This window comes from Gossypium hirsutum, chromosome D02 (assembly GCF_007990345.1).
Source record: "Gossypium hirsutum isolate 1008001.06 chromosome D02, Gossypium_hirsutum_v2.1, whole genome shotgun sequence".
In the NCBI taxonomy this organism is placed as follows: domain Eukaryota; kingdom Viridiplantae; phylum Streptophyta; class Magnoliopsida; order Malvales; family Malvaceae; genus Gossypium; species Gossypium hirsutum.
In genome coordinates, this window is record NC_053438.1 from 14,008,976 (window position 1) to 14,035,857 (window position 26,882).

Sequence of the window (26,882 nt, forward strand, 5' to 3'; positions counted from 1 at the left end):
GTGACGTTGGTATTTCTGTATATAAATCTTGGATTAGCTTCAAATTCATTTTTATTCTAGTTTGTCATTTTTACCATTCATTTTCTTTGATTTTATTGCTTCTGTTTACAAACAGCCCCAACAAACAACATAGAAGGCTCAAACAGGTTATTTTTTGTGGCTATGTTTGGCCTTTAATGGAACAAAAAGAATCCTGTTTCTCTTCATTTCTGATGGTATCATGTTCTTAAATTTTAATGAATCAGATACGCTAAATTCCATGTTTCACTAACTTCAGTATGGAAAAAATGGCAAAATTAAGGTAATCACATCTTGCTAATATAATTCTCCAGCTTTCAGACAATATAAGATTCATATTTACAGGTTTTATACTCAAGAAGTTTCTTTCTTTCTTTCAAACATTATAAGCGCACGCGCACACACACACACACACATATATATATATCATGTAGTCTATACTGAAGTTCATATGACAAGACCTCCAAAATATATTTGCTTACCAATTGAGGAGCAAATTTGTGGTGATCCTACAGCCTAGATATATTGGTGGTTAACGTGGATGGGCAACTCAGAGTGAACTGAGAGCTCGGAGACGGTTGAAGTAATCCCCTAAGGCGAGTAAACCTCGAGCTGCTTGGTGTGTTGTTAGGATACGAACCATCTGTAGCAAAGTCTGTTCCCGAAGGTGATCGGCCTGTTTTGGGGGAACAACACAAGCATAACTTAGTAAAACTAATGTACATTTCGGAGACATATCCATATCCAACATTCAAATCAAAGTCTGTAACGTGATACCTGATTTACAAAGCCCTCAAGGGCTTCTATTATATCAGTTGCAGCAGCCATCTGAGCTCTGTAGTGTCCCCAACTCAAATCAGATGCTACACTGCAGGAGAAATTCTGCTGAAGTTTATCTATTCCTTGGGAAAGAGCATCTTCAGCTTGCTGAGAAGATTGTCTAAGGTTACAAACCTCCAACTGTTGTTGATCAGTCAAGGGCTCAATGTGTGACATCACAACCTATGCAAACACAAACCACTCTTCAAAAAATTCATGAACACAAAAGGTTTTTATACGTTGATGCATTGGAACTACAGTAGTTGGTCTTCAAAACAAGTTATTGACCTCAATAGGCAGCTCATATGTGGGGCATTTCCAGGAACAGACTAAAGGGTCTCAAGATGATGAAGTGAAGCTTATCTAAAGAAATTGATGACATTAAAACTTTGTAACGAAATTGAGTTGCATCTTTCTTAATGCCTGTGTCCCACACATTGGGTATAATATGGCTTCCTCCGATTATCCAAATACAAGGAAAAACTTTGAAAAATTTTACTATTCCTACGGTGGACACAGGTCTCTATATCTGACACTCACATCTGAGTTGCAAGTGACAGTTAAACACCATTGGTATGGCCTAACCTTATTCAGCAGCCAGGACCATACAGATCCCTGTTCATGCAGTTACAATCTATGTTTACTCTTAATTTTTCTTTAAATACTCATATTTGACACTCATGTCCAACACATATTTGAATGAGTACGAGGATATGGCCCTTTAAGCAGGGGAGAAGCCAGAAAATTTTTTAGGGAGGCCGAAATTAAATTTTAATTTTTACGATAGTAAAGATGCAATTTTACCATTTAAATAGCCTATATTTTTATAATTCTTAAAGGATTAAATCGATTTTTTATCATTTTTGGGGGGTCAAAGTGTAATTTTACCTTTACTAATTTAAAATTTTAAAAAGTTTAAAGGGCCTAAATGGAAAATTTTCCATATTAGGGGGCCCTGCCACCCCGACCCCAAATACGCCCCTGCCTCCAAGTATCCTCCAAATTCAAAGAAAACTTAGGAAAAAATAATACTATCATTTTCAAACACATACCTGTATCCGACTCACTCAAGACCAAGTAGCATATGTTATGGTTAGCAATGTGATAATGCAAGTTGCTAAGTACTGTTCAACAATGAAGCATGCTCAAAAATAGTATTCCACAAAAGACAGACAATAAGCAAAACTAGTAACCAATAATCACATTAGCAGCTTTTCAGGAAATTAAAAGAAAAAGGTTATATGAGACTAAGCATTACATTTGAAAGCTCTGACGGTCGGAATCCTCCAATCCAATGGAAGAAACGCTCAGCTGAAGTTCTCCAAATGCCGGAGCTCAAATAAAAGACATCTGCCTTTGCAGCATCAGCTTTCATACGGAACAGATTGCAATAGTGATTCAAGCCATGTTCTACCAGTATTTGTAGCTCTATATCAGTGATATGTGCCTGGAGTGCACTTCTAAGTTCACAAGTCTGTTTATTTTGCACCTCAACCCAGTGTCCATATTCCATCTCAAATGCAGTAATCCCTGCAATATTCACATGAAGCTAATCTAAAGAAGAAACCAAGATGTAGGTACCTTATATTTGCATGAGAAAAATGTGATATTGCAAGATTGATAATTGCAATAAGTTAAAAATATGTCTAGTTTCAAGAAAAATCATGAAAATACATTAACTGATGTTTTCTGCATTGTAAGACCTTTGAATATCATTTTCTAGTAAAAGAGAAGACTATGCAAATGGCATGTAAACAAGATGACAAAATCTCTTTTATCACAAAGTAAATATTTGCAGTGCATTAAGATGTTGGGAGACTAAATACTCTGTGAGCCAATCTGATGAACCGACCTGAGTTTACGGTTCCAGGCAGTCCAAAATAACCAGTATCTGATGGACTGCTTATGTATATACCCTGAATTAAGGCATTGCATAATTGGTTAGATATGCCACATATGTGAACATGATTGACAGAGATGTGCTTTTTCTTGGAAAATAAATGAATGCCTTTGAGAGTTTTCACTTCACCTGCTGCCTAGTTCTTTCGAGCTCTTGTTCCAGTTGAGCTAGTTGCAAACGACTTGATTCTAATTGTTGAACATAGGCCTATAAGATAGAAATTGAATCATAAATATTTGTACATATCTAAACAAAGAAATCACCACCATCAAGCAAATATTGTATATGGACTACATTTTCTATCTACCTTTTTCCGTAGACGACTTTTACGAGCAGCTTCTCGATTTTGTGCCAGACGTCTCTGTGTCTGCGCAGATTATGTGCACTTAAATAAAAGATGAATACAATTGAAACAAGTAGGAGGGCCAGAAGTACTAATAGCCTAATAGGTTTAGAATGTAAAACGATTTTCCATGGCTGCAGAACAAGAACTACACTGTTGCTGGAAACTCAATAACAATAGCATTTTCTAATTAAGAACAAAGGACTTAAATGATTTTCAATACTTTACTATATATAGTCTATGATGCTTCAACCCTGGGAAGAGAATTTATCATATATTGGCATTGCACATAAAACAATGCTCATATCCGAACTTAAAATATAACACTATAAAAAGCACAAATTTACACTAGTGCATATGACATGAAGGCTAGTTATGGATAATAGTGGATCAATAGATATCATTAGTTACTTAAATGAAGGTGCAGGGGAGAAATATTGAGAGCAGATGCTACAAAATCATCACCTTATCAATGGGCTTGTTTGTTTCTTGATCACTTCTTGAAGGTTCAACTTGATCACAAGAAATATATCCAGCCTATGATTTAAATCAGAACAATATAGTTAAACCCCCTGCAACTGGACGAAAAAGCATAAGAAACCAAGCTAGAAATAAAATCTGAATGCAGCTTCACCTTGTTCTCTAGCCTAACATCCCCCTCTACAATTGTGGATGATCCTGTATTTGGACTATCACCACGATTGAATGAGTCTCCCCACCGGCTTATTTGGTTTAGTTGCTCGTATATTGTCATCCTTCTGGTAAGTTCAGTTGATGGAGAGCTCATATTGTGTCAAGCAAATGGAACAGACAAACAGCTTATTGATTGTGTTTTGCAGCAGATGAATGTAGAACAGAACTTACATGGGATTTGTCTTCTAAAATACCAACCAAATCTCCATGGCTCGTTAAACAAATACAGCGTTACAAATACCTGGACAAGAATACGCAACAAAAATCACCTCCATATTAGCAAAATCGGGGCTGACGTCCCAGAACTACCAAGCAAAACCAGCAATGGTAGGATTAGCAGAAGCAGTAGGACAAACCAACTCGAGAACAGGAAAGCAAGCTATATATATATATATATACTTGGAAGTGGTCATAATTATATACATAAAAAGAAAATCTGTTAATAGAAATCATGCAGCTAAAAGAATAGCGAAGTTATAAACAAGATGTTCCCTCACTGTGGATCAACATTATTGCATTCCCAGAACCAATACAAGGAACCAAAGCCACTAAAATATGAATCTAGACTTTTTAGAGTATTGACTAAAGACTAAATCTTCCTCCAAGTAAAAAAAGAAAGGCAAATAATCAACTTGATCAACTAGTAACCAGAATCATGAACTAAAATACAAGATAACAAGCTTAACATTTTATTTATGCTCTTAAAAGCAAGTTACCAGAGTCAGCTCAAGCTCTTAATTGGCCCGAACTTACATGTAACAATCATCCACCAAGTAAAACTACATAGCCATCATATATTAACCAAAGAATAAAAAATACAAGCACATGGTTAACAAAACTCAAACACCAACCTAGTAGACCACAAACTTACTTAAATGATGTGATCTAACAGGGAAAAGATTGAATCCTTCAAAACTTCCAACTTTCTATAAAAACCACACAATAAATAAATAATATTTGAGGAACCTAACAAACCGACCTTCTGGATCAATTGAACTTCCAAAACCCTAAGTTCTTCAATAAATAAATAGGCCCAAATGAACACTCAAATTTACTCTTGTGTGTATTTGTGCAGCACCTTTCCGGTCTTCCACCACTCCTTGAAAGCAGACAAAAGAATAAAAACAACCAACACAATCAATGAATAGTGAGGAACCAAAGTTAAAAGAATGTGACATTAGATATTATATATCTATACTTATATTAAGCACCATAGCAACTTCAATAGAGAGGTTATTAAAATACGCAACTCGAATATTTTTATTTTTATATATTTATATAGAATTCATAAAAAAGTTTAATCAACTTATTTTTTTTATATAAAATTTTAATAAAGATATTTATTACCTATGTTTTTCACTCATGTGTTAAATTATATAAAATGCTAAAAGCAAGGGTTAACGTCTTAGTGTTCCAAGTTTCCACCGATAACAAAAAAAAAATTTAATTGCACCAGACATCCCCAAACTATCACTTTAAATTTAAATTAATTTTTAAATTTTAAAATATTTTAATTTTATTTTCAAACTATTAATATCATATCAATCAAATCATTCTATTAGTGAAACGATCATATCTAGTATGAATGAATATTTAGAAATACATGCCTATGTGGATCATGTTAGTTAAACAAGGTTAAATGTGGCATGAGAAATAAAACAAATAACTTTAAATACAAATAAGCGATAACATTAGAACGAGAAAAGGGTAAAAATTTTACAAGGATTCAATCTTGGACCTTGAACCAATCAACTTGAAACACACACAATTTTACCATTAAACCAATGTCATGATTAACTTAAAATTAACTATTTAATCCTTAATTAATTGTCTTTTGAATAATTATTAACCTGATTCAATTTATCAATCACATGCACCATAAATTAATGATGGTAAAAGTATTAATAAGGCCTTTGTACTAAGAGTCACATTACGTTTTGCCCCCACTACTAAAAAATTGTGTAAGTTAGTCTTTATATACTAGATCAAAGAGTAAATTAGTCTTTCTATTAAAATTTCCATCTAATCCTACTGTTAAAAACTGGTCCCTGTATATCATAATGAGATACATGTCACGTACCACGTGCAATTATTTGATTATTTTGTCAGCCACGCCAGTTTTTTATTGTAGAAATGATAGAATTTTTAACAAAAATGGACCAATTTATTTTTTGATATAATAGACAAAAATTAATTTATCTATTTTTTAAATAAATGAAGTAACATACAATCTAATTATTAATATAAAAACTTCCACAATATTTTTATGGTAAATCACACATCAGTTTAGAAGAGTCGACATTAATAGAAAAAGAAAAAGATAAAATCTAATAAAAGAAAATAATAACATTGCATGACACTGGGTATTTGTTAATGCATGCTTTTTTGTTTACATGAATGCCACTAAGTTTTGAATAATTTAAAATGTACTTTCGTCTTGGTAAAGCTAAGATTATGGAGAGGAAGATATGTTGATGAAATTCCGTTAAAAAAATACACATGAAATCAAAATTAATTCACTATTCCCACCTTTGGAATTTTTCTTTTCTTTTTAGTTTGCTCTGATAAGCTAATGGCATCCCATTACTCATGGAATCTAAGTGGCCTCTTTCATATATTATTGCTCACCAAACATAAGATAACTTTTTCTAAAAGAAAAGTTTAAATGGATCTGCTTTTGAAAAAAAATATCAGCAAAGGCAATTGAATTTTCAATTTGTTAAAGAAAAAATGGGCAAAACAAGAATTAAGTACAGCTCAAGTGTACCAAAAACTTGGGCATGCTTAGCTACAAGATTCTTTGAATCTATGACATTCCCAAGTGCTAATAACAAATTCATAATTAGGAGAGTAAGACAAAGAAATTAGTGGAATTATTTATTTACACCAAGAAAGAAAAGAAAAGAATAACATATCAAACACTAAACCCACCCGAACATTAATATCCTTTCTTTCTAACTGAATTACGATTCGATTTAATATTAAATATTTGTCTTTTTCAAAAAATTAGAGTGATTTAATCTCTATCAATGTCGAAAGTGAATATTTAAGGATAATTAATTATAATATTAATGTTTTTCGTCAATTTCATTTAATTTTTATTGGTATAAGAATAAATTTAACTCCTAATGTTTACACATTCTATTATATATATTGAAGCTAATTTTTTACCTATTTCCTTTTTGAATTTTTAGATTTTTAAAAAAATATACATTTTTCAAACATTCTTTTTAGAATCAGGCCCAAATAGATAGAATATATAACATTGATGACTTAATTTGCTATTATATCAATCAAATGCACAACTAACAGAAAAAAATTAATCGTTGTCATTAATTGTTCACAGTTACTCATTTTCGAAATTGACAGAGATTAAAATGCTTCCATTTTTTTAGAAGGACCAATTTAATCAATATCTAAATTGAGAGGGACTACAGAGATGTTTTAACCTAAATATTTAATTGAGATTAATTACGAATTTGATTCATAGATATTTTTAAAATTTTTCTTTTATTGAGAAAAAAAGACTCATGATATATATAAACAAGGTTAAAGGGTACAATCAAACCTTGAATACACCCAAATAAGTGAATTCATGGTAAATTGGCATATGCAATTAAGGCTTCTCCGTGCTTATTTTAGCTCACATTCTAGTAAAATCGAGTTACTTTGGTGCAAGTCAAATATAGGGTATAACATCAAATATAAAAATTTAAAATATCAAAATACCCTTAAAACGTGAGTTCGAGCAGTCCACCCCACCAAAAATAAAGAAAAATTCGAGTTGGGAGGGTCTTCGAGGTGCAGTCTTATGGCGTTGGGATGCAAGCAAACATGGAATGGGGGGCTTGTTTACACTGGGATGCACCCGTCTTCGGGTTCGGGCTAACATCAACTGCAAGTGTCCTTGATTGTGCTGGGGCGTCGTATCTTGCATTGAGGCATTAGGGATTATAAGCGACAGTGTAGGGGCTCCAGATTTGGCGCCACAACTCCAAATCTAAGGCTGGGGCTCCACATTTTTTAGTCATGGCCTACTCATTCTTCTTTTAATTCTTTGCTTTTTGCTCATTTTTGTTCATTCGTTTCACTTCCATTTGTTCTCAAACTTGCATCCCAAGTTCATATGCTCCTAATTAGAGTCTTGAAACACCAAATTAATTAATAATACTAAATCATTTAAAATTAGAATAAAAATGCTAATATATGAAAATGTGACACTACACATGTAAATGAAGCTAAAACATAATATTTTACTTGAAGAGTAATGAAAAGTAAATCAATGAGGGTCTAAAATATATGAATTATTTGCATGTCCTCAAGCAAAAAAAATGTTAATGCACATGAAAATGCTAATGCACATGCAACCTAGAGATGCATTATATATGCAATACAATGAAACAAACAAACAAATATTATTTAACCATGGAGTGCCTCTCTGTAAGCGTCTTTGTTTAATATTTTTAACGAGATGTTACTCTTTTGGATCTATCTAAGTAATCGCATTAAGTCGAAAGGTGCTTCTATCTTGCAAATTTTTCGTTTTCGCTAATTAGATGGTTTCAATCTCTTTTGTAATGCTAAAAATTTTTGTGATCCTTTAAGAGAGATTTCAACAATGAAGCACTTTCAAATTGACAACATTAGTAGATTAAATAGGTTAAAAATGTCTATAGCAAAAACACAATATACAACACGCAGATTTCTAATGACATCATAAATATTGAACTTAGTTACCTCACCATTATGCCTTCATGCATGTCAATTTTAGTTTAGATGTTTTTTTGAAAAGGTCTTCCTAATAAAATTTGTGTTGAATGATGAGTAAAATCAATTGAACTTAGTTACCTCACCTTCATGCCTTCATACATGTCAATTTTAGTTTAGATTTTTTTTTAAAAGGTCTTCCTAATAAAATTTGTGCCGAATGATGAGTAAAATCATTTTTCATATCTAGTACATAAAAATCGGTGGGAAGGACTAACCTATTAACTTACACCAAAACATTTTCCAAGACCCTTTCAGGATAAAGCACAGATCTAGCAGCTAATTGAATTATTACACATGTTCTTTTTAATGGTCCAACATTTAAAGATGAATAAATAGATGAAGGCATGATATTTATTGAAACTCATAGATCACATAAGGCAAGCTTAATTTTCACCTTACCTATTGTGTGAGGGATTGTGAACATACCTGGGTCTTTGCACTTATGAGGTAATTTCTTTTGGAGAATGACAAAGAATTCTCCCCACACTTATTTTCTCATTACCTCTTAGCTTTTTCTTGTTGGTGTAAATTCTTTGAAAAATTTGACATATTGAGGTATTTGTTTAATAGCATCAAGTAAAAGGATATTTGCCTCGACTTTACGATACATCTCAAGTATTTCCTATGTGACTGTCGCGTGTGAATATGATATGCAAATTTGTGCAAGTATACATGTCGAATCAAGTAATAAAGTAATGAGTGAATATGGTTTCCATAAATATCGAATTAAGGCACAAAAGTGGTCAAGTTATTATAATAAAATGCAATTAATGCTATGTCAAAGTCAATGATAAATATGCAGTGGCAATTAGTGGGGTAATGATGTAAACAATATGTGGAATTAATGAATACTTGGAAATTCTATGGTAAAATGAAAGTAGAAATGTAACAGAAATTATGAGAATTACTACGAGAATATTATGTAAATGAACAAATAAATAAATATGAATGAAATGGCAAAGATACTACGATAATAGTTCAGGGATTATGATGTTGATTGGGAAGGTTCGGATTACAAAGAATCTACCATTACTGTCAATAATGCCTTGACAAAATCGTAATCATCCACTGCTCAGAAGAGTTTTAAAGTGGTCTGCTTCTTTCGAGAGCAAAAACCTCAAGTTACCTTGCCTGTGTCTGTGGGCCTTTAATATGGTACCCTGCACTATTTTCCTTTTGTATGAACGTTGTTTTATGTCTAAAGTCTACTGCAAGTATCTGTCGAGTACTTGCTCATATCATTCAATGTCGATCCAACTAATCCAACCTTTTTCAGAATTAGACTTAGTTTATGGGCTTGCTGAACAATCATCTATGTCTAGGGATTTGCACGCATACAATTAAAAATAAAACAATTGAATGAAATAATAAATTAATTCAAATCCATGCTTCAACCATTAAAGAAAATAAAGGTTTCATCAAGTAATCTCAACCCTATGAGATTTAACTCATGAGTTGGCTCATAAAATTCAAAACCAAAATAACATCCAACACCATTTTCATCATTCAATTCACAACAGCACAAAGTAAGAAATACAAAAGACTTTGGGAAGACAGCTTTCGCGTGTCTAGTTCACACTCCAGCAGCACAGTGTCCTGCGATGGCTAGGAGGGACTACTTTCATATTCCTTTTTCCGCCTCTACTCAGTCGCTACCCTCTATTTTCTGCCTAAGGATCTTTCCCTTTTGTTCATTCCTCTTTAAGTTTCCTCCTTTGGATTTTATAGGCGTTTTCCCTAGGGTAAATCTAACAACCCAAGATTATCTTCTCCTCTTTTTAAAAAGATTTTTCTGGTACAGGTACAATTGGGCTGAAACTTGTATGTGTTAAGTTTTAACTCGATCTTCCTGGAATTGCCACGACATTTGTGCTGACAAATTGTCCAACCTTTTGCCTCAGAAAACCTTCACTCCTTTATTTCTTGTTCCTCAACCTATACCTGTAAAATCACCAAACACAACCCTTCCACATGCAATTAAAAGTAACAAATAATAATATTTAAACACAGTTCAAGCTCCTAAGGAAATGATGAAAATTCGAATGAAATGTCCTAAAAAGTAACTAAATTTACCTAAGTACAAGCAATTAGCTAGGTCTAAAGGCATGAAATATAACTCTTTTCAAGAGTTATTAGTGACCTTGGCATGTCTCAAAAACTTGGATTGAAGTTAGAGACAGAGGTGAACTATTGAAAGTTTGATTTTAGCATGATAGCTTAAGCATGAATCTCATTGATTAATTTAGATGGAAGTTAATGAACATTGTATGTATTTGCTTGACCATCCATTGTCTTGAGCCTTATTAACCATTTAAACTAACATTGTTTCATGATTGGCAGTTATGAGCTTTTGCAATTCTCATTTTTATATGTGAATGAAATTGATTGAATTGATTATATTTAACTAATGCATAATAATATATATGATTGTATAATAGGGAAGCTTTTTTTGTTTGTTGTTTGTAAGTTTTAAGTTTGGTTTTTCTTGAGGGCAAGCAAAAATGTAAGTGTAGGGGAATTATGGTAATGGTAAATTGGTATATGAAATAAAAGCTTCCTCATGCTTATCCTAGCTCACTTTCGAGTAAACTCAAGTCACTTTTGTGCTTAATCATTTAATAAGTTGTATATGGTGTAGTTGCATTTTTATGTTAATTTTAGCATTTTAATGTCATTTTACTTTTTAGGTGATAAATGATACTTAAGTTGTGTTGCTCTTCAATGTGTAGGTGAGCTAGAGAGCTAAATTACAGAGAGTCACTGTAACGCCCTAAAATTTGGGGTTAGCAGTTTTAAGGTATGTGTTCAAGGTCAATGAGTAGGTTGAGTAATTGGGTTTGTAGTCGCATTTTAATGTCAAAAGGAGCCTACTGGTTTAGTGGTAATGGGTGTTTCAGTTTACCCTTGGGTCTCGGGTTCAAATCCTTATGTGTGTTTTGAGGAATTAACTTTAACTTTAGTTTTATTTTTAAGTTATAAATTCTTATTTATTATTCTAAATTTGAAGAGAGAAAGTATCCCAATTTTTGGCACGTTCTTCCTCTCTCATGTTCGTTTCTTTTCCTCTCTTCTCTCATGATTGTTCTTTTCCTTTTTCTTGTAAAATTCTTGTTTTTTGTTTCTAAAATTTCTGTTTGTTTTTATTCGCTAATTTTTTTTACACTATCATCGACAGAAGTTTCCGGGTAAGGGTATTTTGAGTTATAGATTAATGTTATTTTCGACTAAATTGATATTGCAAACGTTATGTTCTAATGGGTTTTGTGTGTGTATTGTTTTGAGGTTCAAATTGAGGTTATTGTCATGCGTTGGTTGATTTTTGGGTGCGTTATATCACAAATCAAGTGTGTGTTCAGAAACTCTTCAATCTTGTTATGGAATTGTTGATTAGATTATGTAGAAATCGGTAGTTTCTGTATGTTTTGAAATTGATTAATCAATGTACTATATTGTTGTTGAATTGCATGAAAATCTATATATTTTTGTATGTTTCCGAGTTACCAAGGGTTGGGGACCATTTCGATAGAAATTGTTGATTTGTAGCCTATTTCGGTCTAGTTTGGTGACCACATGGGTAGCCACACGGGCATGTGCCACACACAGACTGTCCACACGGCTGTGTGCAATTGGAAAATTACGGTTTTGGGTAATTTTTGGTGCCACATGTCCGTGTGGATGTAATTTAGGGATTTTGTCGATCTTCACATGAGCGAGTGCCTTAGACACACGGCCATGTCCCTTAGCCACACTAGCGTGTGAGATTTCCACACGACCGCGTCTGCTCTGCACTTTATTTTAACAATTTTGGACAGTGAGTTACACGGGCTGCTTACACGGCCATATAACTAGGTCATACGGGTGTGTGACCCATTTACATGGCCTAGACACTTCCACACGGTTGGGGCACACGATCGTGTGGCCCTGTTTCACAGATTTTCACTTTGTGTCATAAATTGACCCGTTTCAATTCTAATGTCTCCCAACATTTGTTGTGGCCTCTTTATTTGTGTTTGGGTCTCTGTTTTGGCTTAGAATCGTGTGAGTGTTTGTAATTATAATGTTAATTTCATGACTTGTTTAAGCGTTAAAATGATGTGATTTATGAAATTAGAACACTACCTAATGATAGAATCTGAGTTAATCTGATACTGAGTCTGTGTAATTGAATATGTGTACTTCTACTTTCGTATAATTGTTGTATGTGATGAACAATTATGCATGTAACACTCCTAACCTGTATCCGTCACCAGAATAGGGTTTTAGAGCATTACCGAGTAATTGTAATCTAATCATTCATTTCAAACATTTCAAAAATAATAAAATGATACATCATTAACATGCATAGAGTCCCTTATTAAGCTTTGAGAGTTTGAAACACTTTAGAAATGATTTGAGAGTAAATCGGGAACATTTGAAATTTTTTTAAAAAGTTAGAAAATTTTTAGCTACAGGGTTCACACGGCCGTGTGGTCAGATCATGTGACTCAAACGACCAAGTCACACGCCGGTGTGTATGGTCGTGTGGGCATTCGAAGTAGGGACAGACGACCGTATCCCAGCCCATGTTTGTGCCCGTGTAACTTTCTAACTTGGGTCACACTGTCAAGCCACACACCCGTGTGTCAGGCTGTGTACCCTTTGAAATGGCCTCGCACGCCCGTGTGGTAGTTGTGTGGACCTAAAAGGTGCCTTAAACAATAATTTACCATTCCCTGCAAACTTGGACATTAAACAATTCAAAAACCATTCATTTAATCAGTTCAAAACACGATCAAATACAATCAGAACATGTCAAAACAATCATCCTAGGTGCCTAACCAATGTACCTTCATTGGTACCACAATTATATCCTCAATTCATATCATCAAAGCATCACTCAAATCCAAATTATAAACATACCAAATTCAATCCATTTTGCCTAGTTCATGAGCACTTAAACATCAACTTAAATTCACATGCACCTATCTAGATTTGGTTCAATTTACCATGCCATAATATGGCTTCAAATACAAACATATGTTTATATGTATATACCAAACCAACATTACACTTATAACCTTATTTACAATCCATCCACAAAATAATTATCATTTAGACATCCTAGGTACATGCCGACACAAAAGATAAACATCACCACATCCGAGTTCGGGATCGTTGTTGAATGCTGAATTAGCTATCAAAAGTTAAGTACTTAACCTGCACATGGAAAAAAATCATATGCTGAGTAAAACTTGGTGGTATTTCTATAATCCAAATATTAAAGACAAGTTAATATCATATGCACAATTAAATTATAAGCACATATTAATGTCTAGTATCATGACTATCATATTTCATTTGTTAAATAATATCCCAATTCACACAATTTCTATATAATAATTATTCACATATCAAACCACATTTATTCATACAATGGTATTAACCATTCAATACACAATGCATCAATACATCATTTCATACCAAACTCAATTCTCATCACTTGCTATATAATAGCTTTTCACAATTTGATTCACATATCATTTAAACAATAACATTATTCATTTCATGAGTACATAACTCATGTATCTCATTTTCATGTTTCAAATCACTATCCTATTTTCAATTCACATACAATATCATTCATAATACCGTTTTATTTAATTACCCCTATTAACACAACTCGAACTCGGACGGATACATGGATCCAACCAACACACCAGTTTGACACCCAATGCTTCATCAGATAAATTCGAAGTAGTAATTGCGACTAGCGCTATATAAATTTGACACACAGTGCCTCATCGGTTAAACTAAAGCAAATTGGCACCCAGTGCCTCATCAACTCGAAGTCAAAGAAATCCCTGAACTGTTTCTATCCTATGGTATGCCATCTATATCCGATTCAGCCCGATACAGTTAATAGGGTTTAATTTCACATTTCAAAAACAACCAATATCCAATATAAATTTTTCATATAATCACATATATACATGAATATTCATTTAATTTCAAATAATCAATACATTCATAATATATATACCAATTCAATCCATTTCAATCAACTTTAATTCAATTCAATATCAAATTGTCAAATACTCAACTCAACACTTACTGATACGATCTCGTCCAAGGACTTTACCAATTCAGCGTGCGAACCAATCGAGTTGCCAACGGGACCAATCACTTGTGCCCGAGCCAAGAGATTCAAAGAGGCTATCTCGGGCCTCGCAGATCAAGTTTGGGGTGAAGCCTTGACTAGATTAATTGATCGAGCTTAGGAGTGTTTGACTTGTGATTCATGCAACCTGCTTCAAACCGATTTCAATCTTGGCTAGCTACTGTAGCTGCTTGAATAAGATTTGACTCTTTTAGTTATTTTAATCATTATTAATTATGTTCTATTTCGTACATCATTGCTGAGTATTTTAATTTTATTTATGTCTATTAACTATGCTCTAGTTCGTACAGCATCAATACATGTTTTAAGTCAGACAACTTAATTGTGCCTTAGCTTATTACACATTAAATTTGTGTTAATTGAGTCTTTATTTTGTTTTACAGGTTATTCAATTGGGCGGCCGGACATTCATGCATTGTTCTAGATTCATTGAAGCTCATTTATAAAGAAACATGCACCCGATTATTCATGCATTTTGGAGCTACTGGACACACTCTTTCAAGTGACCTTTCATGAAAAGATATCTAATCAATTCAACTTCATTTGATCTAAACAGCCAACTACCTTTATCCATATTATTGAACCGTTCACCTCTTGGTGTTCACACCCAAAAGACCATCCAAGTCCATGTGTTCACACCAAAGACTATTTGGATGCTATAGAAAACAATCCTCAGTTGCTTATTCATTCGATGAACTAAGGAAGCATTTAGTAGGGCACTTAAACATCATTAACCTATCAATTTATTGATTCATTCAGCTCAAATATTAAGTCCACTTCAATGGCTGTTTGGGAACTCCAATTGTCAAAGCTGATTAATTAAGCTCTTCAAGAATTAATCAGCTGAATTAAATTGAACTCTAGCTTTCTTTAGTTGTAATTATCTTGTATCTATTCGGCTGGTACTTAGCAACCTATAAATAGTTTGCTTGTAACCTGTTTTGAGGAATTTTGATCTTTGAATGAATTTTTGCATCTTTGTGAGTTGTTCAACTCTCTTAGTTCTTTGTGACTCAAATTTACTTATCTAGCTTGCTAGTGGCGTCAATCTGTTTCTTTCGAACTTATCACTCCAACGAGTGTAGAGTTCACCCTTATACCAATTGGTTCCTATCATTGATAGATAGAAGGTCACGGTCCTATCCTTCATCCATCCATCACCTTGATAGCACCTTAAGAATTGGGTCTTTTTTTCTTAATAGTGGTCCATTCTTTCGATGTTAAGTCCAATATCCATCAAGCCATCCACTATATTAACTTATCATCCGTTTTTATTTTCTTTGTTTAAACTTAGCTATCTTTGAAAAACAACCCACTTGTTAAACGAACTATTTGCTACTTAATTTTATGATCGGGAAACAAGTGACTCGATTCAACCATCAAATACAAGATCGCATCATTTGGTATTAGAGCTGGTTAAAATTAAGTAAGTATCATCATTTAATTACTCCCGAGGTTAAGAAAAGAAAAAAAGAATCGATTAAAAAAATTCGAGTTAGAAAAATATGTTACATACAAAATCAAACGTGAAGGTACAAAAAGGGAGTTTTGGTTTTGTGTAAGATCAAACAAAAGAAAAGCTAGCTTGAAAAGTGTTATTTGTCCCAAATTCAAAAAAAAATTTCCAAAATCATTTTTCTACCACACTCTCATTAAAACCATTTTTCTTTCAAGCCTACCTGTAATCAACGTCATATCCCATCCATTGCACCTATTTTGAAGTCAACTCTACATAGATTTGCTGCTAAGTCTAAAGTAGTTCCAAAGAACTTCAAGAAACGAACAAGAGAGGTAAAAGGCAAGAGAGGTGAGACTATCAAAGAGATAAAAGCCAATCTCGAGTGTAAACATGAGCGGAGTACTTAATTTTATTTCTTTTTGAGAGATTTGGTGAGGTTTGTAATGAGGATTAAAAAGAATTATGTCGCGTAGTCCTGTAAGGAATGCCGCTAGTGGGCGCATCACATTTTGCCGATGGTAGTGGTATACATCCTGTGAGAAATATAGCTGGTGGAGGTGTGCCCGACTTGGCATACCAAGCATTTCTTCGAGAGATGACCCATTTGCTATAACAGCAACTAAAGCCACTTCTAGAATGGATGGATCAACTCGAAAAAAGAAATCAACGGAAACGTACTCCTCTAAACCCAAAGAGAGAACAAGGCCGACTGTGGCAACATCAAAATGATCTTAATGAACCAAGTAACGTGGAGAGTGACCAAGCCTCCAACCGAAGTGAAAGACGTCGAGGCCAAAGGAATCAAGGGCCAAGGGTGCCAGAATGCTAAGAACATCAAGATGGTCATTCTACCACTCCAAGGAAAAACAGATCCTGATGCATATTTGGAGTGGGAGAAGAATATCAAACTTGTGTTCGAATGCCACAATTATTCTGAAGGAAAGAAGGTCAAGCTCACAGTAATAGAGTTCTCTAATTACGGTATTATTTAATGGGATCAACTCACCATGAGCCGACAGAGGAACGGTGAACGTCCGGTATCAACTTGGGCTGAAATGAAGTCCATCATGAGAAAGCGGTCCATCCCAACTTATTTTCACCGTGAGCTGTATCAAAATTTGCGAAACCTTACCCAAGCTAACTGGAGTGTAGAAGACTACTACAAAGAGATGGAGGTAGCCATGATTCAAGCCGATGTGGAGGAAGATCAAGAGGCTACTATGGCAAGGTTTCTTGCTAGACTCAACCGTGATATCACCAATGTGGTGGAGTTGCAACACTATGTCGAAATCATTGACATGGTCCATATGGCAATCAAGGTGGAGAAACAATTAAAGCAAAAGGGCGCCACATGAGCCTTTTCTAATGCCACTTCTACCACAAAATAGGGACAAGGAGTTAGCAAAAAGGATGCCCCAAACCGATCTAAAGAACCTGTTGGAGCCACAAAGCTTAACAAGCCAAGTGGTGAATCAAGCAAAGGGACGATGGAGGCTGCCCCTAGCTAAACCCGAGACATCAAGTGTTTTAGATGCCTTGGGAGAGGTCACATAGCTAGTCAATGTCCCAACTGAAGTGCCATGTTCATAAGGGACGATGGAGAGATCGAGTCCGACGGAGAACAAGAAGAAGTAACCAGTGAGCCAACCGATGCTAAAGAAGACTTATAATATGCTATTGATGGTGAAGTCTTGGTCATCAAGAGGAGTTTAAACCACCAAAGTGTGGAGAACGAGCAGCAACGTGAAAATATATTTCACACCCGTTGCCATATCCAAGGCAAAGTTTGTAGCATCATCATTGACAGTGGAAGCTAAACGAACGTGGCTAGCACTATGATGGTGGAAAAACTTGGTTTAACCACTACCAAGTATCAGTATCCCTACAAATTGAAATGGTTCAATGACGGAGAGGAACTCAAAGTAACGAAGCAAGTTGTCACCACCTTCTCCATTGGCAAGTACAACGACGAGGTTGTGTGCGATGTGGTGCCAATGCACGCCGGTCATCTACTATTGGAAAGACCATGGCAATTCGACCGAAGGGTTATTCATGATGGTTATACCAATAGGTATATGTTTAAGCACCTAGGGAAGAATGTAACTTTAGCACCCCTTACACCGAAGCAAGTGTATGAAGACCAACTTAGGTTGAAAACATCTGTTGAAAAATCAAACGAAAATGAACAAGAGAAAAAAGGTGAAAAAGAAAAAGAAAAGAAGTCAGAAAAAAAAGAAAGGCAAAAAAGAATTTAAAATGAGTGAGAAAAAAGAGATTGAAATGCAAATGCAAGAAGAAAGAGAAAGAAAAAGAGATAACGAATCTGGAAAGTGGAATTTCTATGCGAGAGAAAATGAGATTTGAAAATATTTCTTGTTGAAACAGCCCATATTTGTACTTATGTACAAAAAAATCCTAATGGGCACTAACGAGCTAAATGATACCCTGCCTTCTTCTATTATGTCTTTGTTACAGAAATTCAACGATGTATTCTTAGAAGAGATACCAAGTGGTTTGCCACCAATACGAGGAATTGAGCATCAAATAGACTTTGTGCTTGGAGCTGCCATTCCAAATAGACCTACCTACAGAAGTAATCCTGAAGAGACTAAGGAGCTTCAAAGGCAAGTGTTCGAGTTGCTGGAAAAGGGCTATATGCGAGAGAGTCTAAGTCGTTGTGTTGTTCCCATACTTTTGGTGCCCAAAAAAGATGGTTCGTGGCACATATGTGTGGACTGCCGAGCCATTAACAAGATTACTATTAAATACCAGCATCCTATTCTGCATTTGGATGACATGTTGAACGAGCTAAGTAGAGCTCAGATATTCTCCAAGATAGACCTCAAAAGTGGCTATCATCATATTCGGATGAGAGAGGGAGATGAATGGGAGACAGCATTTAAAACCAAACATGGTTTGTACAAATGGTTGGTTATGCCTTTCGGCCTAACTAATGCACCGAGTATTTTCATGCGACTTATGAATCATATCCTTCGATCTTTTATTGGTAAATTTTGTGTAGTTTACTTTAATGATATCTTAGTCTATAGCAAATCATTGGAAGAACATGTGCAACACTTGAAATCTATTTTGGAAATGTTACGTAAGGCAACTTTATTTGCAAATCTTAAGAAGTGTTCGTTCTGTACTAACAAAGTTGTTTTCTTAGGTTTTGTTGTTAGTTCTGAAGGTCTTAAAGTTGATCAAGACAAGGTGAAAGCAATTCGATAGTGGCCATGACCGACAAGAATTAGTCAAGTAAGGAGTTTCCATGGCTTGGCTAGTTTTTATAAAAGGTTCGTACCTAATTTCACACCTTGACAGCTCCTTTGACGGGGATAATTAAGAAAAACTCTAATTTTCAATGAGGTGATGAACAAGAAAAAGATTTCATGATGATTAAAGATCATTTAACTAATGCTCATTTGCTATCTTTACCTGACATTAACAAGACTTTTAAGATAGAATGTGATGCTTCAGGGATAGGAATCGGAGTGGTGTTAACACAAAATGGGCATCCTATTGCCTACTTTAGTGAGAAACTCAGCGGTGCTACCCTTAACTACCCAACGTATGACAAGAAGATGTATGCTTTGATTCGAGCCTTAGAAACTTGGCAGTACTTGTAGCCCAAAGAGTTCGTGATTCACACCAATCACGAAGGTTTAAAGCATCTTAAGAGACAACATAAGCTGAAAAAAAGGCATGCTAAGTGGGTCGAGTATCTTGAGTCATTTCCCTATGTGATCAATATAAGAAAGGTAAAGAAAACATAGTAGATGATGCATTGTCGAGAAGGTATGCGTTACTTAATAGTTTAGATTCTAAACTGTTTGAGTTTGCATATCTTCAAGAATTATATAAAACAGATGCTAATTTTGGTGAAGTGTTTAAAGCTTGTGAAAAGGGAGCCTTTGAGAAATTTTATAGGCACGATGGATACCTGTTTCATGAAGGCAAGCTATGCATACCTCAAGGATCCGTCCAAGACATCTTAGTGAACGAGGCGTATAGTAGAAGTCTCATGGGTCATTTTGGAGTGACCAAAACCATAGCCATGCTTCAAGAACATTTCTTCTAGCCAAAAATGAAGCGTGATGTGGAAAGGCTTTGTGAACGTTGCATTGCTTGTAGGAAGGCTAAGTCCCTCATCAAACCCTATGGTTTGTATAAACCTCTGCCCATTCCCGAAGCACCTTGGATTGATATATCCATGAATTTTGTGTTAGGACTCCCTAGCACTAGGAATGGAAAAGATTTAATCTTTGTTATTTTTGATCGATTCTCGAAAATGGCTCATTTTATTGCTTGCCATAAAACTGACGATGCTGTAAATGTAGCAAATTTATTTTTCAGAGAAGTAGTTCCGTTACATGGTGTACCAAGAACTATCGTGTTCGATCCAGATGCTAAATTCCTTAGCCATTTTTGGAGAACCTTATAGGGAAGACTTGGCACTAAGCTACTGTTTTCTACAACGTGCCACCCCTAAACAGACGGTCAAATCGAAATGGTGAATCGAGTGTTATCAACCTTGCTGAGAGCAATCATTTGAAAGAATTTAAAGACTTGGGAGGATTGTTTGTCTCACATCGAGTTTGCTTATAACCGCTCAGTTCACTTAGCCACAAAACACTCTCCATTTCAAATTGTTTATGGATTTAATCCCTTAACTCCTCTTGACTTAATTTCTTTGTCTTCTAACCAGCTTGTTCATGTAGATGGCAAATGAAAGGCTGAGTATGTGAATCAATTACATCAGAAAGTGGGGGAAAATATAGAAAAGAAAATCGAGGAGTATGCGAATAAATCAAACAAGGGACGAAAGTGAGTGGTTTTTGAGCCTGGAGATTGGGTCTGGATTCATATGCGAAAGGAAAGATTTCCAGCGCAAAGGTGATCTAAGTTGCTACCTAGAGGCGATTGCCCTTTCCAAGTGTTGGAATGAATCAATGACAACTCGTATAAGCTGGACCTTCCAGGTGACTATAATGTGAGTGCGAGTTTTAACGTGTCTGATCTTTCTCCTTATGATGTAGGTGACGATTTGGGGAAAATTCACCTTGAAGATGGGGGATGATACGATCTCACCCTAGGACTCTACCAAGTCAGTGTGTGAACCAATCGAGTTGCCAGTAGGACCAATCACTCGTGCCCAAGCCAAGAGATTCAAAGAGGCTATCTCGGGCCTCATTAATCAAGTTTGGGGTGAAACCTCGACTAGATTAATCGATCAAGCTTGGGAGTGTTCGACTTGTGCTCCATGCAACCTGCTTCAAATCGATTTCAATCTTGGCTAGCTAATTTAGTTACTTGAATAAGATTTGACTCTTTTAGTTATTTTAATCATTATTAATTATGTTCTATTTCGTACATCATTGCTGAGTATTTTAATTTTATTTATGTCTATTAACTGTGCTCTAGTTCGTACAGCATCAATGCATGTTTTAAGTCGGACATCTTAATTGTGCCTTAGCTTATTACACATTAAATTTATGTTAATTGAGTCTTTATTTTGTTTTACAAGTTATTCAATTGGGCGACTGGACATTCATGCATTGTTCCAGATTCATTGAAGTTCATTTATGAAGAAACATGCACCCGATTATTCATGCATTTTGGAGCTGTTGGACACACTCTTTTAAATGACCTTTCATGAAAAGATATCTCATCAATTCAACTTCATTTGAGCTGAACAACCAGCTGTCTTTGTTCATATTATTGAACTGTTCACTTATTGGTGTTCACACCCAAAGGACCGTCCAAGTCCATGTGTTCACTCCAAAGACTATTCGGATGTTATAAAAAACATTCCTCAGCTGCTTATTCATTCAGTGAACCAAGGAAGCATTTAGTAGGGCTCTTAAAAATCATTGACCGATCAAGTTATTGATTCATTTAGATCAACTATTAAGTCCACCTCAATGGCTATTTAGGAACTCCAATTGTCAAAGTTGATTAATTAAGCTCTTCAAGAATTAATCAGCTGAATTAAATTGAACTCCAGCTTTCTTTAGTTGTAATTATCTTGTGTATATTCGACTGGTACTTAGCATCTTATAAATAGTTTGCTTGTAACTTGTTTTGAGGACTTTTGATCTTTGAATGAATTTTGCATCTTTGTGAGTTGTTCAACTCTCTTAGTTCTTTGTTACTCAAATTGACTTATCTAGTTCGCTAGTGGCGTCAATCTGTTTCTTTCGAACTTATCACTCCAACGAGTGTGGCGTTCACCCTAATACCGATTGGTTCCTATCTTCGATAGATAGAGGGTCACGATCCTATCCTTCATCCATCCATCACCTTGATAGCACCTTAAGAATTGGGTCTCTATTTCCTAATAGTGGTTCATTCTTCCGCTATTAAGTCCAATATCCATCCAGCCATCCACTATATTAACTTATCATTTTTTTTCTTTGTTTAAACTTAGCTATCTTTGAAAAATAGCTCATTTGTTAAACGAACTATTTGCTACTTAATTTTAAGATCAAGAAACAAGTGACTCGATTCAACCATCAAATACGAGATCGCATCACTTACCATATGCATTAAATTGAATTATAACAATTAGCAACTAAGTTCGGATTATAGAAATACAAATCAGGAATTCTAAGCTATTCCACGTCGACTTTATCTTTCCCCTTTTTAGTCGAGGATTCCTGTACGACGTTAGCTATGGAATTAAAACAATTAAACTTCATCAATATAAAAAAATTCAATTTCATATTGAATATTTCAATTTTTTACTCAATATTTTCCTAAATTCTAATTTAGTCCCTAAACTAAGACTAATTTTTATTCTTCACATTAAATTCTATATTTTTATACAAATTCCACTTTAAACTAAATTTAACTCCTTATTTTCACTTAAACCCTTAAATTTTAAATTTTTCACAATTTAGTCCCTATTATTCAAAATTTACAATTTATTCTACAATATAATCCTTTTTCATTAGTAGCTTAAAAATCTATCAATTTAATTCCTAATACTAAAATTATTCAACATTAACAACCTTTAAAAACTCAACCAATGTTAAAATTTCAACATGGTTTGGTTAACTCTAGGCATCGGGATTCCAAAAATATACAAATTACAATAAAAAATGACTAAATTGACTAACCAATTAAACTTTAAAATTTTGAAGCCCTTGGCCGTGCATTTTCTTTCTTTTCTTCTTTCTCTTTTTCTTTCTTTCTTTTCTTAATTTTGTTTGGCTTTATCTATTTTTCTTTTACTTATTTGTTTCAGTATAATTATATAATATATATACTTAACAATTAAGATTTCATATTATAATATAATATATAAATTAAATTTACATATAATATATATATCACTAACCGTCTCACTTAAAGAAGAATGGTAAAATTGCTTCTTTAGTCCCTTTAATTATTCTTTAATCTATAATTCAACTTTCACTCTATATGCAATTTAGTTCTTATACCTAATTACTTCTAATTCAAGTAAATTCACTTATCGAAACCTAATTAACTACACAACTAGCTTTGTAAATATTTTTAATAAATATTTACGAGTCTGATTTACGGGAATGGGGTCTCAGAAATACACTTTCTGACACCCTTGACTATCGGATCATTACAATGCATATGCATTAAATCTTGGGATTTTGGTTGTGAAGAGAAGGAATATTGTTCTGGGAAGTTAAACTGCATAATAATCTGATAGCGGTACATCCGCAAGATACATATGTCAGCTCAGTTGCATATTGTTATCTCAACGACATAGCTCCACATTGTGGTGTGTAGGGTGGACAGGCCTTCTGTAGCCCTTATGTGGTGTACAAAGTGGACAAAGCGAAGTTTGGTTGGTAGGGTGGGATCTTTGACTTATTGCATCTATTTTGCATTTGAATATACGTTTGTTGTGTGAACAATATAGTTAATGTGTTATGATGTGTTCCGATTATTACATGTGGATTGGACATCATTTTCTTGGGTTTGGTCCATTGCAACTAGAAGTGAGAAAAATCCGATTCGGTTAAAAAAAACTCGATAAAAAATTCAAATTTTAAATTAAATAGTTTGAGTTATTTGAGTTGTTATTCGGATCAACTCAAATAAAAAATTAAGTTTTTTGGTTTAACTCGAATACGAATTACACAATTCGAGTTATCCAAAAATTTGAATAAGAAGAGGCAAAACTACGTCGTTTTGATAAATGTTTACCTTTTCTAAAGTTAAAAGTCAAAACTATTAAGTTAAAAGGAAAAATTACGTTGTTTTGATAAATATTTACTTATTAAGTTAAAACGTAAAACAATTATATTGTTTATGTAGTTAAATAATCTTGCCCTTCATCTACTAGTTAAATAATCTGTCCATGTAAACGCAACATTGAGTATAAATAATATGATTCGTTAACTCGACTCGATTTAACTTGAAATTTTTTCACTCAATTTGATTCGATTTGAAAAAAATTCAAATTGAGTTCATTTGCTAAAATATGATTCGTAAACTTTACTAACTCAAATTTTTTGACTCGACTGGACTCGACTCAATCAAATACTCACCCCTAATTGCAACTATCATGTAGTTGAGTTTTCGTATGGCTAAAAACTGTTGGAATATCATGGTCACTTCCAATTATGACATCTTTGAATTTTTTGCGAACTTAATAGTAAGTTGATGTGTTTTAGTACATCTATGCATTTGGAGTAACATACGTTTTCCTTGATTAGTTTATGTAAATGTGTTGTGTTTTTTATCGTTAGATCTGGGTTGTCATACTTTGACTGTGTGCCCTTAACGAGGATATTACTTTTGGAATTTAGTCTTTTACCTTCTGTTGTGTTTCAGCTTCACACTGAGCTCGCGTAGCTCACCCCTTAGTTTCTCCCTTTCAGGTACTCTCGTGTTCTGAAGCTAGACTCGGCAGTCAAAGGTTTCAAAAAGATAAGGTTTGTTCCGGTTTAAGTAAAATTTACATAAGTTTTATACAGTTGCCTTAAGACTATTTGTAAAGCGATTATATAAACTATGGTATAAGTTTTGGTTCGGACTTTTCGTTAAATTACACGATTTTGGTTTGAACATCATTTTGGAAATTTCACGCACAGTTTTTAATTGGGTTCTGCTATTGTCTCAAAGTACCTATTTATTTGAGAAAATCACACATTTTCCACACAATATTTAATTTTTAATTTCGTGTTACAATTTGGCTAAAGTGATGCATTTTAAAACTATACAAGAATTACCGATTTAAAGTGTAAATTGTTAAACGATTCAATTTGGTTTTAACAAACTATATTCTAAATGATTTTTTAACCATTCTTTTTGTAAAAATCCTTTAGATCGCTTCGGTGGTCAATGTAACCTCTGAGATCCGGTTAAAACTTCTAGGTCAAGTTTTAGGGTGTTACAATCACGCCGTGACATGAGGAAGCTTGATGTCGCAATGTGAGAAGCTGTCCTAGTATGTCCTAATGTGACTAGTTATGAGGTTGATAAGTGCTAAAAGTAACATGTTTTAGCCTCATTTTTAATACGTTTTTGGATGATTATTCAATGTTAATTGTGAATTTTATGCTCCTAATTCTTTAAATTCATGTTTTTTATGCTTTATAAAGAACTTGGGATCAAAAAGAGCGAAAAACGAGTGAAAATCAAAAAATTGAATCCAGCTATAGGAGCTACACGAGCTGACCCATTCCATACGGCCTAGCCACATAGTCGTGTGACCCACACAAGCTACCACACGACTATGTGGCAGGTCATGTCGATTGCGCAAATTTACACTCTGAAAGCAAAAAAACTCGATTTTTAGGTTTTTCGGGCATACTAAGATGTATATATAACAAAAATTAGAAGATAATAAGGAGCCGCCATAGAATATTCAAGAACACAACTCAAAAAACACAATTGAAGTCGACTTTGAAGCAAATTTCCGTCAAGATTGAAGATTCCCAGTTGATTTCTTAGGATATTATCATGAGTTTCTTTGTTTCTTTCGATTATAATGTGTTTTGAATGTTTTTATTTTCAACCATGAACTAATTTTCTAAATACCTAGAGACATGAACCCTATGATGAATTTTGTCTTTTGATTTTTATTTTATTCAATAAATACTTAGTTTCTTGTTCTCAATTATGTGTGCTTAATTCTTGGTTTGATATTTCTAGATTATTGATTCATGTTTGATGTGCTTAAATCAGAGGAGGAATAGACCTTATTTAAGAGTAAATCTTACGTAATTAAGTGGAGTTGCATGCAATTCTAGATATAGGATGACATAAATCTACCGGATTAGAGTTAAATCTAATAGGAGAATCCATAGCACAAGTTAATGCGATAATAGGGGTTTTAATTAGAAAGAAATTTCAATTAATTAACCTAGAGTCAGTTGCTCTTACTCTCGAAGGAGATATTAGCATAATTTAGGGATTTCTACGAATAAAGTTACTAAGTAGAGAAATTGCGTAATTTAGATTAATAGTGACAGATGAAATCTAGGTGAATTCTTTCCTGGGTATTATCTTGCTTCTTGGTTGTTAATCGTTTATCTTCCTTATTTGTTCTTTGTCGTGTTTGTTAGTAATTAATTTAGTTAATTTTATTTTTTATTCAATCACTCGATTTATTTGGTTAAATAATAGAAAGGCGGTAATTACTAGTACTTTCACTCTTTGTGGGAATGATTTTTTTGTTCACCGTAGCTATATTATTAACTGATAGGTGCACTTGCCTTAGTCAAATTTTTAGTTA

At 34.1% G+C, this 26,882-nt stretch overlaps 1 protein-coding gene across 6 annotated transcripts; it reads right to left on the reverse strand.

The window, feature by feature from the left end:
* Positions 1–296: 296 nt before the first annotated feature.
* LOC107910586 (transcription factor TGA3) lies at positions 297–5,011 on the reverse strand. 6 transcript variants are annotated; one of them, XM_016838467.2, is made up of 10 exons: positions 4,753–4,979; positions 3,945–4,014; positions 3,715–3,838; positions 3,546–3,617; positions 3,045–3,104; positions 2,867–2,944; positions 2,690–2,753; positions 2,096–2,367; positions 796–1,020; positions 297–694 (listed from the first exon to the last, which is right to left on the reverse strand). In XM_016838467.2, exons 3-10 carry the CDS (start codon positions 3,832–3,834, stop codon positions 569–571), a joined length of 1,017 nt encoding a protein of 338 aa, XP_016693956.1. In that variant the 5' UTR covers positions 3,835–3,838; positions 3,945–4,014; positions 4,753–4,979; the 3' UTR covers positions 297–568. The 6 variants fall into 6 exon arrangements, with proteins under 6 accessions (XP_016693956.1, XP_016693957.1, XP_016693958.1 ...); XM_016838468.2 differs by having other exon boundaries at positions 4,645–4,936; XM_016838469.2 differs by lacking the exon at positions 4,753–4,979 and adding an exon at positions 4,490–4,613.
* Positions 5,012–26,882: the final 21,871 nt, after the last annotated feature.